We start from the raw sequence: 15,736 nt of genomic DNA, 5'->3' as shown, positions 1-15,736 counted from the left end.
ACTTCTCAATAGGCACACGACATATTATGGACCAAATAAAACAGACCACCACAATAATAATATTACTTATTGACAGAGTGCATTTCGAGTGTTTAAAGCCTGTCATTCTTTTGACACAACACAGTGTTGTAGGCCCTAATGCTTTAAACTGGGAAAGCAGAGATTTTCCTTATACTCGCCTCACAATTAGAAGTGCAGTATCACTTTAAAAATTGACAGGTGTAAATTCAACGTAAACTTTGATTAACAAATACATAGGTGTATGATCCATTCCAAGCTACTACATTTGTATTTTGGACTCACACTCTACATATGATAAAGTGAGCTCTGACTCATGTCGGAATGACTTTACCAGATCCCTGTTTAATTGTATTTTAACGCACTTCTGTGATCAGCGTTGGCAGCTGCAACCAAAACGGTTACTGAAGGAAACACCGGAAAGCACTATATAGCAGACGGAACACCTGGTTGGGGCAGGGATATCAGAGACACGTTTAAACATGACGTGAGGATTTTTACTCTTCAAACTAAGACGGGCCAAAGTCACCAACGCGGGAGCCTGTTCAAAATTCCTTCTGAAACAAAAGCCCCTAACTGTGAAAGACAATCCTGACTTCTTGTAGTCTCGCGAGAGAACCGTCATCGCAACGAAGGCAGCCCTCACCACTCTACGCCGAACCGACTCCGATGGGCGCCGCCATCTTGTTCCGGAGAGAATAACAAATCGGAGTTCTCGGAGGGTCCAGGGGGAGGGGAAAGTGGCGGCCGGCTCAGCGGGCCCAACGCAAGGATCGGGGACCGGAAGGCGAGTCCCTTCGCGGAGGCACGAAGTCGGCTTCTCCTCTTCGCCTAGCTTGGCTGCGACGTCCTCACGGGGAGCGAGGCCATCGGGCGGGAAGATGGCGGTGGAGTCTCGCGTTACTCAGGAGGAGATTAAGAAAGAGCCGGAGAAGCCCATCGATCGGGAGAAGGTATGCCAAGGGTGTGTGAAGGGGGAAGAGTTGGCTCGCTTCTCACCTGACGAACGGGTTCGTGGTGCACGTTCCACGCCGCGGGCTTTTCTGCGTGGTGGCATCAGTGTTCCCTCTAAGCTGAGTTAGTGTGAGCTAGCTCACAGATTTTTAACCTCCAGCTCACACATTTTTGTCTTAGCTCAGGAAGGATGTCTCCGGAGCACACTAATTGATGCAGTAGCTCACAACTTTAATGCCAGCAGCTCACAAAGTAGAATTTTTGCTCACAAGACTCTGCAGCTTAGAGGGAACATTGGGTGGCATATCAGTTGCAAGGTGCAGATTGTCAGGGTCCTATCTGTGAATGGAGAATATCAGTCCTTGGGAAAAATCCCCATATACACAAGTGGAGAATCCCAGTTACCAGCCTCTTGCTCTGTCTTCTTTGCTAATTTCCCCAACTAATTATTTGACTGCCTATTTGAATAACACTATGAGGATCCATGGTTTGGAAGCATGTTTTTGTGCCTTTGTGGCACCACAAAACAGTGTCAAGCATTAGATCTCAAAGTAACCAGTCCTTGAATTTTGAAACAAAGTTTGGTTTGTTGATAATCCATGTGGGCCAGCCCAGCTAGGTATTGGAACTGATACAGTGTAACAGTAAAATGCATACTTAAAGATAGCACATCAAAGGTTTTATAAACAATTCTACATTCTCTGAACAATTCTACATTCACATGTGAAACTTCTCACTGTAACTTCCTTATCTCTACTGCCGTCAGTTCATCCTGGGTTCCAGCCTTGCTGGCCTGGGAATTAGTCCCAGGAGGTTTTTTTCTTCAAAGAGTACATTCCTGCATTTGTTAGTAAAGGAGAAAGGAACAAAAGGGGGGTTCTCTACTTTGATGTGCATAGGCTCAGTTCATGGTCAGTAACATTTATATACTTCAGTAACTATAATAATAAAGAAATAGACAATGCTTGACAAACAGTGGATCTGTGATTTTTGTGGTGAATCTATGGCTATCATCATGATATGGTGGATGTGTGATTGTTGTGTAGTCTGTGGCTGTTAAAATAATACGTGGTCTGATGGTGAGTTTGGGGTGACCCAATGTAAAAACAACCACCATTTTTGCACCAGTGTAGCACCACAAAGCAGTGGATCTGTAATTTTTGCGGTGCAGTCTGTGGCTTTCATCATAATATGGTGGTTGTGGATGTGGTTGTGTGATTTTTGTGGTACAATCTGTGGCTGTTACCATAATATGTGATCTGATGGTGAGTTTGGGGCGGCAGTGCAAAAATGCTGAGGATCCATGCAATGCCCTGAAACAATGGATGTGTGATTTTTGTGGTGAAATTTGTGTCTTATCGTCATGATGTGTGATATGTGATTTTGGGGGTGACCCAACACAAAAACCATGAGGATCCATGTTTTGTAACCATGTTTTTATGCTACTGCGAAGCCTTGACATTGTGGGTCTGTGATTTTTGCAGTCCAATCTGTGGCTGTGGATATATGTGATTTGCTGGTAAATCTGGGATGACCCTGCATATAAATTCTGAGGATTCATATAGCTCCGTGGTTTGGAGCTAATTTTTGGCACCACTGTGGCACCATGTAGCTGCGGCTACATGATTTTTGTGATGCTGCCTATAGACGGAGACATGATCTGCAATATGATGGTGATTTTATTTTGTTTCATTGTAAAAATCATATGAATTCTTGAGGATCTGTTTAAAATAATCTAGATCCAACTTTTACCCAGTCCTGACAATGCTAACTTAGATGGACCAAGTATCTGATTCAGTGTAAAGCAGCACCATGCATCCCATACTAGGGATGATAATGCTGTCTTATTTTTCATTATTGAAGCATTTGGTAATGTTTATTGTATGGGTGTGGGGGGACTGAACATCTGTAGGGTAAGTTGAAGATTGGAGGGGTATAAGAGAGAGATGGAGAAGTCAGGGATGCTTTGTATGTTGTTCATATGCAGAACAAGCATGTGAGACTTCTATATAATGTTTCTATGTAGGATGCATGGGTGGGGGGGTTCTTAGGTCTCTTGAGTTGCATGTCATGTAGAACTGCCTTCCTTGCTGGAAGGGACAGTGGCACAGTGTGGTTAGGTTTTTGGACTTTTATTCTGTGCCTCTCTGTGGATTAATTTTATGCCCTTTGCCTTGCAGACCTGCCCCCTTTTGTTAAGGGTCTTCACCACCAACAATGGGCGCCACCACCGCATGGATGAGTTTACTCGAGGAAATGTACCCTCCAGTGAGCTTCAGATCTATACTTGGTGAGTGGCAGCTAGCTGTGTGTCTGCATCTCAGAGCTTTGCTTTGGGCATTATGGACTATTGATACCTGCAGTGCAACAGGGCTTCTGTATCTTTTTCTGATGGATGACACTGGCTTTCTGGTAGATGATTGAAAAGCAGAACATCCATCCAGTGAAGCTTTTGTTGACATCTTGGATGCTTGTGTTCACGTAAAAAACAATGGAAGAGGAGCATGAAGATACTGAACTGATGTAACTCTATAGGGTTATGAGATAAGCTGTATGCTATGGCTGCCTTAGAGAAAAGGCGGACAATTTGTGAGTGGTATTCATCCTTCCGAGGTCGGTAAAATGAGTACCCAGCTTGCTGGGGGGAAAGTGTAGATGACTGGGGAAGGCAATGGCAAACCACCCCATAAAAAGTCTGCTGTGAAAACGTTGTGAAAGCAGCGTCGCCCCAGAGTCAGAAATGACTGGTGCTTGCACAGGGGACTGCCTTTTTAATTATTATTATTCAGTTCCTAACCTAGTTTTTTTTGCACCCAGGCCACTCAGAATTCCCAGGCCACTCAGATGTTACAGGCCACTCAGAATTCCCTTAGTTTCCCAACATCGCATCCTTTCCTGCAAAAGAACAGAGACCTCTGAGTGACTTCTGACATCTTGTGTGGTGTTTGCTATGTGCTACAGATGGAGCAAAGGTCTTGGGCGAATGCAGAGCATCCTTTATTTCATGCAAGTGCTTGCTGGATCAGAAGCAGTACATTGCATGCCTCTTTGCAGTGTGTTAATCCTGTTTCTTACCCAGAAGGTATCTTGTGCAGATGAAGAAGTTCAAGAGGCCGTTGTGATGTTGCAGGCCTCTGACTGAGATGTATTTGGACACTAGGAAGGAAGGAAGTTAGCAGGAGGAGGAAGGGATTGGTGAGAAAGAAGCTCAAGAGTAGGACTTACCAGGAAGAAGCCAATGTTGTGCTCTCACATTTTTCTTCTGCCTTGCCATCATTTTTCTCTGCTAAATAAGAGGGTATTGCAGAAGCTGCTAAGTGATCAGTCACTAATACTTTTGGGTCATATTCATATTTTGTAGTGTGAGTGTTCTTTTGTTTGGGAGCTATACCTTGAGAGCCAGTTTGGTGTAGTGGTTAAGTGTGCGGACTCTTACCTGGGAGAACCGGGTTTGATTCCCTACTCCTCCACTTACAGCTGCTGGAATGACCTTGGGGTTAGCCATAGCTATTGCAGGAGTTGTCCTTGAAAGGGCAGCTGCTGTGAGAGCCCTCTCAGCCCCACCCACCAAACAGGGTGTCTGTTGTGGGGGGAGAAGATATGGGAGATTGTAAGCTGCTCTGAGTCTGATACAGAGAGAAGGGCAGGGTATAAATCTGCAGTCGTCTTCTTCTTTGATGTGTGTGGAGGGAGAAAGAGGGAAGGAGAGATGTAATGTATGCCTCCCCAGGGGGAAGGGAGGGCAGTTCTTCTTTATTCTAGAAGAAGCACTTCGTGGTTCCAGCATTTTGTCCCTAAGTAAGAAGACAGAATGCTGTAGTGATAAGCTGGTTAAACTTTGGGGCAGCAGGTGGTATCTGTTTGTCTTGATATGGTTAAGGAGTCTACTTGGTTACAAGTATACCATATACTGTTTCTTGTGGAAGAAGGGAGGATAGAGGACACAAAGAAAGTTCTTTTTTTCTATTCTAGCTGTTTTCTTAAGGTTGCTAGTTTATCCATGAACAAACATTCTGTTCATTTCCATATTACTTTCATTCCATCTGTCTTGGGAGATATCAGGAATAGCAGTACAGTCTGACTCTTAGCCCTGACTGGGGTTGTCCTTCCAGGTTTGTTACTTCACTTATTTGGTATGTCTTTGAATGTAGTAACCCCGAAAGTGACTCAGACATTCATTATTACTTTCCCATAATATATTTGTGAAGTTTGGGCAGCCAGCCAGTGTGGTGTAGTGGTTAAGTGTTGGATGAGTATTTGGAAGACCCTGGTGCGAATCCCCACTTGTGTAATAGAAGCTTGCTGGTGACCTTGGACTAGTCACATTCTCAGCCTAACCTGCCTTGCAGGGTTGTTGTGAGAATAGAATGGAGGATAGGAGAATGATCTAAACTGGTTGGGTCCCCAACTGGGGAGAAAGGTAGTTTATAAAAGAAATAAATAAGATATCTCAAGAAACCTGACATGTTCAGGTTTTTTGAAGCAGTAGACTTCTCTGTTTTGTCCCATATTATTTCTCTGCTGATTTCTGCATGTATATGGGCAAACAGTGGCTTGGGAATATCATGTGGCATGGTGACAAGGGCCAAATACAAATTTAAAAATGGGACAAAGTTCTGTAGTGGGATAATAGCTGTACAGTTCTGTGTCTCACGTGGAACCAACTCTGAAGAAGTTGGCTGAAGAAATTTGATAGTTTCCTCTGGTTTCCTGTTCCTTTAAGAGATTTAATTTAATATAATTTGGACAATCCTGTGCGCTACCTTGAGTATTTTGGAGGATGGTAATGGGATGTTGCTGTGCTGATTCATAGTGTGGGTTGCTCCATTTCCCTCCCTCAGGATGGATGCAACTCTGAAAGAACTGACCAGTTTAGTGAAAGAAGTCTATCCAGAAGCACGAAAGAAGGGCACACATTTCAACTTCGCAATCGTTTTTCCGGATCTCAAAAGGCCTGGTTACAGGTAATAGAGCCAGTGGTGGTAGCAAGTCTTAACTGTTTTCATCAAGGATAGCTTCTGGTACCTGCAGACAGGAAGGATCTTGGGAAGTAGAACTGGGTAAGGCCATTGCTTGAGACCATAGACTGTTGCTGCCTGTGAGTGAACTAGATGAACAGTGGATGTTAACCCAACTCGGTCCCTGTGCCATGCTTGCCACTTGCATATCCTCTGTGTGCTTAGAACCATACATGTGTTCTGGGGTAATTGGGACTGTTCCAGTCTTATGTCTATACAGATCCCTTTCTAGAACAGTACCCTTGGACAGATGAACCAGAAGGGGTCTCAAGTAACAACATCCATATTCTCATAACAAAATGCAAAGAAAGAAAAATCAAGTGCAAGGGGAAGCAAAAGCTTAAAACACTGTAATACAGGCCTAACAGTACTGACCTTGATTGCTGCCTACATAGGAAAACAAATGGGGTGTCTAAAAGAAGGAATACAAATGGGGTGTCTAAAGGGAGACAGAAAAGCCATAAACAGGAAATACTGATGCACTGTAGTATATGGCAGAAGAAGCTGAATTTTAGAATCTTCAATGGGGTTGGATCGTGGTGTGGGGTCTTGTTTCCTGTTGATGAATTTGACCTTTGTGTATGTGAAGATAGAAGAGCATTTAGGGTCTGATTCCAAATATGGGCATCCTAGGTCAGGAGACAGAGTGCAGCAGAGCAACTCAGGTGGAGTGATTGAGTTACCTGAGTGGTGGACCAGCCCAGGCTGGTTTGACAAAGGATGAGCAGCAGCTTGATGACATTACCTGGGCCTGTGATTGAATTACCAGAGACAGTTGTATTATAAAGGAAGCAGTCGGGTCTCAGGTTGTTATTTATCAGACTTGAGTCATTGCTTAAGACCATGGGTCTGAGGGAGCTCTGGATGCTTCAGACAAAAGGATCTTAATGATTGTGCTCTCTACAGCATTCTGACTGTTGGGCTACTTCCATGAGAAGTCTATCCAAGGAAAGTCCTGCAAGCTCAGGGGCCCCTTCTTTGATGTCAAACTGGATCTTTTATCCAGGCCTCTGTCAAGTCAGAAGATCTTTTGGGAGTTAACAAATATAGGGATTGGGGGCAGTCTCATACATAACAGGGCATCTTTCTCACCCAATAGTGTTATATGTTTAAGCTGAACATAGATCTTAGTGTGGTCTTCAGATACTTGATTTACTGGAGGCAAATTATTGTGTATCTTGCTTTTTCCTACAGGGTGAAGGAGATTGGCAGTACAATGTCCGGCAGAAAGGGCACAGATGATTCCATGACTCTGCAGTCTCAGAAATTCCAGATAGGTGATTACTTGGACATAGCAATTACACCTCCAAATCGAGCACCGCCTCCATCAGGTCGCATGAGACCTTACTAATATTTTGGTTTCTTCTAGTGACCACATCATTTGCATGATTATAGCTTAATTTGAAGAATTTTTTTTAACGCAGAGCAAGAATGCTTGACAACCCTTAAACCTTTGGAATACCAATTCCTTTTTTTTAAAACTATGTATTTAGAACAGCATTCTTTCAACTGGCTTGGGTACGTTTTCTCTCTCCAGTTAATCTAAAAACAGGCATCTCCAGTTTTTCCAAAGTATATGCAATGTGCCTAGAGCAACGTAGGCAGTCTTCTGAGGATTTTGAAATTCTTTTGTTATAGGGCAAATTTGTTGTAATGCCACCCTACTGTTAATATATGAGCATGGGTAATAAAAAGTGTTCGATGTATTTCAAGAAAACAGATGTTGAGATTTGCTTTGAAGGAACCCAGGATGTGAGGCTAGAACATGCCTCAGTCATCATGAATAGGTATAAGCGGAGAAGAATGTAGTCATTTCTGAAAAATATTAGGCATTGTGTGATGAACGGCATTCCATAGATGCTTGCACCTCTTCAGTGATCAAAGCCACCTGGGGTGGAGGAAGGACGATCTGCATTTTCCTTAGCTTTCAAAGTATATTGGGTGTGGCTGCTGGAAAAACATTGCTGAACACAAGCTCTTGGGCAGATACATGGATTGCATTCAAGAATCTCACACCGTTACTGCACAAACCAGATTTTTTCAATCCAGCATTGGTTATATGTTTCAAAGTAATTTATATGTAATTCTTACACAAGAATGGAGATATGATGCAAGTTCCCTCAGAACCAGTGTATGTGGAGAGATGCCATCTGTTGGCAGATACACATCATATTTATCTCTACAGTTCCTGATACATCAAGTGATGACACAAAGTGGATTTCTATGTATATAAAAAGGTAAAGGTAGTCCCCTTTACCTGCAAGCACCAGTTGTTTCCAACTCTGGGGTGACGTTGCTTTCACAACATTTTTATGGAAGACTTTTTACGGGGTGGTTTGCCATTGTCTTCCCCAGTCATCTACACTTTACCCCCAGCAAGCTGGGTACTCATTTTACCGACCTCGGAAGGATGGAAGGCTGAGTCAACCTTGAGACAGCTACCTGAACCCAGCTTCTGCCGGGATCGAACTCAGGTCATGAGCAGAGGCTTGGACTGCAGTACTACAGCTTACCACTCTGAGCCACGGGGCTTCTTTCTATGTGTATACCAACATCTTTATTTAGGTCAGGGCAATTCTGTGGAAGTGATCTTAAACAGTGTTACCCAAAATAGTCTAATAATTAATTGATTGGGGATATTAGCAAGAGGTGGGTAACTCAGGATCATCACTTTTGTATATTTATTGATTTATTATTTAGTAGGCTTATATTCTGCCCTTTCCCATAACAGGCTCAGGGCGGATCACAACATAAACTGAACAACAATAAAAACTTACAATTTAAATTTAAAAACAATACAATAAAATTAGCAAACCAAAGAACAATAGAACAAAATACCAGAATCCTTCTTAGAGCACACTCAAATAAACATGCTGATGTTCAAATGATGCTGTTTTTGTTTAAATATAATAAAGGGTAAAAGCATATACAACACAAAACACACTAACCAAGAAACAAAAGGAAGTAGCAGGGAATAGTTTGGGACAGGCTATTAATTTATCATTCTTGAAAGATTCAGATCTGTGGAGAGAAAGAGAAGCAACCAGCGCTTCATGCAGTGTGAAGTTGATGCCAAGAAGAGAGTGAGAATACAGGAGACTGATCTGTGTATTTATAGGAAAAATATACAATTGTGACAGGTGTGCCCCTAATTGATGTGCTTACAGGAAGGTTCCCAAAGACTGGGGACGAATTGTTGATGGCTTTTCAGGAAGGAGATCAAAGATTCAATGGAATTCGATAGCTTTCCCAAGACTGATAATATCAGTTGATGACCCTCAGAAATACAGGATGGGGAGATAATTCTACGTGTTACGGATATGGTCATGGTAAATGTGTCAAGTGGAAGTAGGTCTGGGGATGAAAGAACTTAATGAAAAGTAAGGTGCTGTTCCCAATAAATCCATAGTTATAAAGTATGCATTACATCTGGGAAGGGAGAGGAAGTGCTCTGCAAATCAGCTTCTTGAATCGCTTATCAAATATTTTCCTAGCCTGCTTTCCTGGTTGGCATTTAGGGTCATCTTTGGGCCAAGCAGTGACATTTGGAGTGATCTATCTATAAATCATCTATTTATCTAGAGTGTATGGTCTTATTTCTCTGCGAATGCCAACTGCCCATCTGCAGGATGGTAGCTGACTGCTAGCAACAGTGAATAAAGATTGTGTAGGTTTCATGATCCTGGACCTAGTGAGGCCTACAGGCTCCAGAGAAGCCTGCCTAGGAGAAAGCCTACATTTCCCAGGATCCCCTCTGGAAAAGTTTAGGCGGCAAAGTTTTGGAGGGAAACTAGCCCAGAGAGGGGTGGGACCTGGGAGGAGAGCATAAAAGGGTCAAGCAGAGACAGGGTGAGCTCTCTGGAAAAGGCTGTGGGAGAGATCCCTTACCCAAGGGGGTAGGGTTGCCAAGTCCAATTCCAGAAATATCTGGGGACTTTGGGGGTAGAGCTAGGAGCAAGGGTGTGACAAGCACAATTGAACTCCAAAGGGAGTTCTGTCCATCACAATTAAAGGGACCTCAAAACTTTTTAAATGCCTTCCTTCCCTCCATCCTCCCCTTCACTGATTTCACCTCAGAGGCAGAGTGGGCAACGCTGCTGTGCTGCTGCCGCCTCTTCTCCACTTCACCGTAGCTGCTCCTCCGAGATGGGCTCAGGCTGAGCCCATCTCGGAGGACCAGTAGAAGCGGAGAAAAGGCGGCAGTGCAGCGGCGTCACCCGCTCCGCCCCGCCTCTGAGGTAAAATCAGCGAAGGGGAGGGTGGAGGCAGGCCAGGAGCGTGGTGAGTCCGGGTCCTAGAAGGACCCAGATTCGCGGCTCGCCATGATCCTGGCCTGCCTCCACCCTCCCCTTCTCTGATTTTACCTCAGAGGTGGAGCGGGCGATGTCGCTGCGCTGCTGCCGCTTCTTCTTCGCTTCATCTTAGCTGCTCCTCCGAGATGGGCTCAGCCTGAGCCCATCTCGGAGGAGCAGCTACGGTGAAGCGGAGAAGAGGCGGCAGCTGCGCAGCGGCATCGCCCGCTCAGAGATGGGGCGGCTCGCCACGCTCCTTGGCGCCGTTTCCCCCCTCCCCCTGCTTCCGTTTATTTGGGGAGCGGGGGAAGAGGCTGGAAATCCTGGGGTCCCCCGCCAGGGCGGGAGGGTTGGGAAGCCTACAAGGGGGTGAGTTTTGGTGCTAGAGCAGGGAATGTCTAGCTGAATGCGTCAGGGCTTCTGTTTATTTGTTTTCATATTCACTATAGCACTAAATCTTGATCACCCATTTATTGAGCACTAATAATAAACTTTTTGTTGTTATACTACTTGGGTTCTCATGTCTCCTTGGTCACAGTTAAGAGGTATTTATTAATAAGGAATATACAGGGGTGGTTGGGTGCTCTGGACCCTCCCATTTAGACCCTTACCAGAGTGGTGGCAGCCAGTAAAAGGCCCTCTTAGACCCTGTAGTGTGACAGTAGGTTATGCAGAGAACTATTCAGCCAGGTGAATGAGAATTTCAAGTAAGCTCTTGCATTAAGTGCTGCTTGCTTCAGACAGATACAATTATTAAGCCTAAATCTGTCCTTTTACAGCTTTAGCAGTGGTTTTGATTTTTAAAGCACGATGTGCTGAAGTCTAAAGTGCTGCAGTTAGCTCCCCAGCCTCTGGATTGAAGCAGAATTATATATTCTGTTCTTTCCCTTTGCTTTCTCTTGTTGCATTTCTCAACTATAAAAGTTGGTTTGCTCAGAATAAATTTCATCTGCTTTGAATGAAATACAGCCCATTTCCTGAGATCAGTTTCTTTAAAATGTTGTATATGCAGAATACACCACTGTTCATGAGGCAAATGTCTCCTGCAGTTATTGGTCAATGAGACAAGTTATTTCTTAGGAAGGCAAATGGGTCGTTAGAGCTGGGGTTTTTTTTAAGTACAGGGTGTTTTGTAGCATAAAATCATGTTTCCTGATGGTGACAGCAAGGACACACAACCTGCCAAAAGCAAAATGAGGAGCAGGTTGTACTGCTGCCTTGCTTGCCTTTTAGCCCCTTTGTCTAGACATTACAGCAGATGAGGTAGTTTTAAAACGTGACTGTTTATAATATGAACTGCTCCCTAAGAACTGAAGTGGCTCAAGCTGCATTATCATTTTCTTCAGCCTCATCTGTAAACTCAAGAATGTCATCGATTCTAATTTTTATGATTTATGAGTTTGCACCAATGACACGATACTAAAAACCAGCAATCTCCATTGCTGGTTTAAAACCTTTGATCACAGAAACCACAATTTTCATTGCTAACTGGGTGGCACTGTAAGATCACCTTTGAGGAAGAGCTCTCTCATTCAACCCCCAGTAAATCTGGGTTAATATGATAGCTTATAAAGCAGTTTCATATGGTGCAGGCTAATTGTTTTATTGATTTATATGCTGCCTTTCTGCTGAATCTGGGCCACCAAGTTGGCTCACAGTTGAAAGTGGTTAGATCCAAGTAGTCAGCAGTATTGGTCTGAAGTAGAAGAACAAAATAGGAGCCAAGTTTCACTTTTAAGACCAACTTAGTTTTATTTAGAATGTAAGCTTTTGTGTGTTCTCAAAGCACACTTCATCAGACGAGGAATCCGGTCCAGTGAGCAAAGCCCCACATAGCTGGTAATCAGTGGCTCAGAATGCAAACTGGTACAAATTTAAGATCCAATGACAGTATAGTAAAATTATCTGGTAGGGAGTGGTTTAGAATGCAAAATGCTACAAATTTAAGGTTCAATGACAGAATAGTAAAATTAACAAATTGAGCAAACCTTTGATCAGAATAGTAAAATTAACAAATTGCTACTCAGATCAAAGGTTTGCTCAATTTGGTTTCCTTCTATTAGAGGTAGCTTCATTCAGTCTGCCAATAACCAAACTTAGGACAGCCAGTTTGGTGTAGTGGTTAAGTGTGCAGACTCTTATCTGGGAGAACCGGGTTTGATTCCCCACTCCACTTGCAGCTGCTGGAATGGCCTTGGGTCAGCCATAGCTCTCGCAGTTGTCCTTGAAAGGGCAGCTTCTGTGAGAACTCTCAGCCCCACGTACCTCACAGGGTGTTTGGTATGGGGGAGAAAGGTTCAGAGATTCAGAGTGAAGGGTGGGATATAAATCCAATATAATCTACTTTAAGAGGGTAAAACATACATAGCTGTGGAAGATTACGAGTTCTTCAACCAGCAAAGTTCTCTAAGAACTAGGCAAGCAATACATTCAGGTGGCTAGAATGAACAAAAGGTAAAGGTAGTCCCCTGTGCAAGCACCAGTCATTTCCGACTCTGGGGTGACGTTGCTTTCATGGCAGACTTTTTACGGGGTGGTTTGCCATTGCCTTCCCCAGTCTACACTTTCCCCCCAGCAAGCTGGGTACTCATTTTACCGACCTCAGAAGGATGGAAGGCTGAGTCCACCTGGAGCCAGCTACCTAAACCAGCTTCCGCTGGAATTGAACTCAAATAGTGAGTAGAGGGCTCCGACTGCAGTACTGCAGCTTTACCATACCATACCATACCATACCTTTAATGGCATAATAGATTCAGATAAAAATACACAGAATATAAAAATTTAAACATTGGAGATAAAATCAAAATAAAACCGAGCTTACAGATACATTCAAACATGGTCAGAATTAAATTTAAGGATGTCAGCCAGAAATTTTGCCACAGCCTCACTAACCACCCCCTCAGTATCACTCAATAAATAATAACAGGGTGGCAGAATAGACAAATCTGGAGAAAAAGAAAGCTTGCCAAATAAATCTTTACGGAGGTTATGGTAAAAAGAACAATCAAGCAATATATGCTGGATTGAGTCAGGAGTATTCGCTCCACAGAAGCAAAGTCTGTCGGCTAAAGGGACTCGCTGATATCTCCCTTGTAAAACTTTGGAGGGAAACGCGTTTAGTCTGGCCAACATAAATGCCCTGCGATGACTTGGAGTGGTTAGGTCTGATAGATAATTGGGCATTTTGCCACAAAAAGCATAAAGACCTAAGGAAGCTGGAGAGCAAGTATAAGGGAGAGTTGGCCGTAATTTCGTTTCCTCCAATTCCCACAGTCTCAGTTTAATACATCTGAAGATATATGACTCTTCAGAGGTAGAAAAATCATCTACCTCTAACCCCAATTGATTGAGTTTAGACAGAAGCAGTGCTGTCCAGGACGAAATATATGGGTCTCTTTTCATACAATCAAGAAGGCTGTTGGGATCTGTTCTAAAATGAATTTTGAGCCAGAATTTAAACACTGCAATCCAGGCTTTTGTCTCCACCAAAGACTGACCCACTTCAGAGCAGAGAGCAAAGTAGGACACACATTTTGGCAAACCAAGAATTTGTCTAAAGAATGAGGCTTGAATGCCCTCCACTTTCCTGGTAAAAGCTGAGATCCATATAGGGATACCATAGAGGATTTGGGCAAGCGTTTTGGCTTTGAATACTTTAATAGCTGCTGGAACTAATTGGTTGCCCCTTGCAAAGAAAAACTGTTTAATTTGAGCAGCTGAACACTTAGCCAAGTTGATGGTGTTGTTACGATGTGAAACCCAGCTTAACTTGTGGTTAAAAGTGATCCCCAAGTATTTAAAATTTTTTGTTTGCTCGATTGTTGAATTGCCAATAAACCATCTCTGTGGGCCCCAGCAATTTGAAAAGACAACTACTTTAGATTTGGCATAATTGATAGAGAGTGAATTACAATTACAGTAGTCATAAAAGGCGTTCAAATACCTTTGCAGGCCCACTCTTGTACAAGAGAGGATGGTAGTGTCATCGGCATAAAGTAATAAGGGGACCGCTCGGCCTGCAAGTTTAGGCGGATGACCATTGATAGGGGTCAAAAATTGTGCCAGGTCAGTTAAAAATAAATTAAAAAGATGTGGGGCCAGCACACAACCTTGTTTTACCCCCTTTAACACTGGGATTTTACTAGTCAAGTCACCGCTAGAAGAAAATTTCACTTGGCAAAAGGTATTAGAATGAAGTTTCCTCAAGAGAAACAGCAAACGAGGGTCCATTCCCAGGTAACCTAGCTTGATCCATAGTTGGGCTCTATCTATTGAATCAAAAGCACCCTTCAAATCGATGAAGGCAGCATATAATTTTTTTGACCCGGTATGCATATATTTTTCAGCAAGGAAGGCCAGAGTGCAGCAGTGATCCATAGCAGATTTGCCTTTGGAGAAGCCAATCTGTTCAGGACCTATGATGTTGCCTAGGCGCATCCAGTCAGTTAATCGGAGTTCTAAATGTTTTGCATACAATTTGCCCACTATAGATAATAAACTAATGGGGCGGAAGTTTTCTGGTAACTCCAACCCCCCCCTTTTTGTATATTGGGATAATTATAGAGTCAAGCCAAGAGTCAGGGATGGAGCCATACAGATCGATAAAAGAGAACAATTTTGCAAGGGGCAAGAGCCACCAATCGGCAAACTTTGTGAATACCTCAGCGGGAAGGCCATCAGGGCCAGGTGCTTTACCCGCTTTTAAATCCTTCAATAACTCACTGATTTCCTCTAGAGTTACTGGAGGCCAGACCGGCATATCAGTAACTGAGGGGTTTGCTAAGATGGGAGGGGATACACATGGGGCAGCAAAAATGTTAGAGAAGTAATCAACCCATGTTTGCTCAGAGATATTTGGGTCAGTAACAGAATTGTTTTTTAGATTACCTGAAATGATTCTCCAGAAGGCCTTATTATCGTTAGATTTTATCGAGTGGTAAAGTTGGTCCCATTTATTCTGAAAGAAAGCTTTACCATTCTGCGCCATGGAGCTTTTTGTAGAATCCTCAACAAGCAATACAGATAATTAGCTACATAGCTTTGAATTTTTCTGTACAATGGTAGCTCCAGCGCCACTTGAGGCTTTAAAGATTTCACCTCTCAGTTACTATGTTGCTGCATCCAGAACTACTAAAGGTCACAGAAACAAAAACTAGCAAATCCCTCCTAAAAAGTAGACAACTTTGGCAGGGCTCTAAGCCTTACTGTTTATATGCCCCCACCCCCTAAAAGTTTTCCATTTGCTGTACTTTTACAAATACGATCATCTGAAGGCATACCAGTTTAGTACAGGGCTGGTTTAAATAAATGCATGATCTTTGCCCTATTAATATAAGTATGGTCTACAGTGACAGTACTTGCAAGCAGCAAGTATAGGGTCAGAGGGTGAAGTGCAACATTTTAAGTTCCTACGTACAAGATGCAACTCAGTAAGCATCTTAGCTGTCCTTCCAG

General features: G+C 43.3%; 1 protein-coding gene across 1 annotated transcript; it reads left to right on the top strand.

Annotated features, from left to right (window-relative positions):
- The first annotated feature begins 280 nt into the window (after nt 1-280).
- SAP18 (Sin3A associated protein 18) lies at nt 281-7,707 on the top strand. Its single transcript, XM_060234808.1, has 4 exons — nt 281-971; nt 3,153-3,262; nt 5,814-5,936; nt 7,185-7,707. The coding sequence occupies exons 1-4, from the start codon at nt 900-902 to the stop codon at nt 7,339-7,341; spliced, it is 462 nt and encodes a 153-aa protein (XP_060090791.1). The 5' UTR covers nt 281-899; the 3' UTR covers nt 7,342-7,707.
- Nucleotides 7,708-15,736: the final 8,029 nt, after the last annotated feature.

The sequence above is a fragment of the Heteronotia binoei genome, chromosome 3 (genome assembly GCF_032191835.1).
Source record: "Heteronotia binoei isolate CCM8104 ecotype False Entrance Well chromosome 3, APGP_CSIRO_Hbin_v1, whole genome shotgun sequence".
Classification (NCBI taxonomy): Eukaryota; Metazoa; Chordata; class Lepidosauria; order Squamata; family Gekkonidae; genus Heteronotia; species Heteronotia binoei.
Note: the sequence above shows the minus strand (reverse complement) of the source record. Positions and strands in the feature narration are given on the sequence as shown.

What these genes read in the sequence shown, in the direction of transcription:
- SAP18 (XM_060234808.1), top strand. Translation starts at nt 900, where the DNA reads ATGGCGGTGGAGTCTCGCGTTACTCAGGAGGAGATTAAGAAAGAGCCG. An exon ending in GAGCTTCAGATCTATACTTG is followed by an intron (nt 3,263 to 5,813) that starts GTGAGTGGCAGC and finishes TCCCTCCCTCAG; the next exon opens with GATGGATGCAACTCTGAAAG. An exon ending in CTCAAAAGGCCTGGTTACAG is followed by an intron (nt 5,937 to 7,184) that starts GTAATAGAGCCA and finishes TTTTTCCTACAG; the next exon opens with GGTGAAGGAGATTGGCAGTA.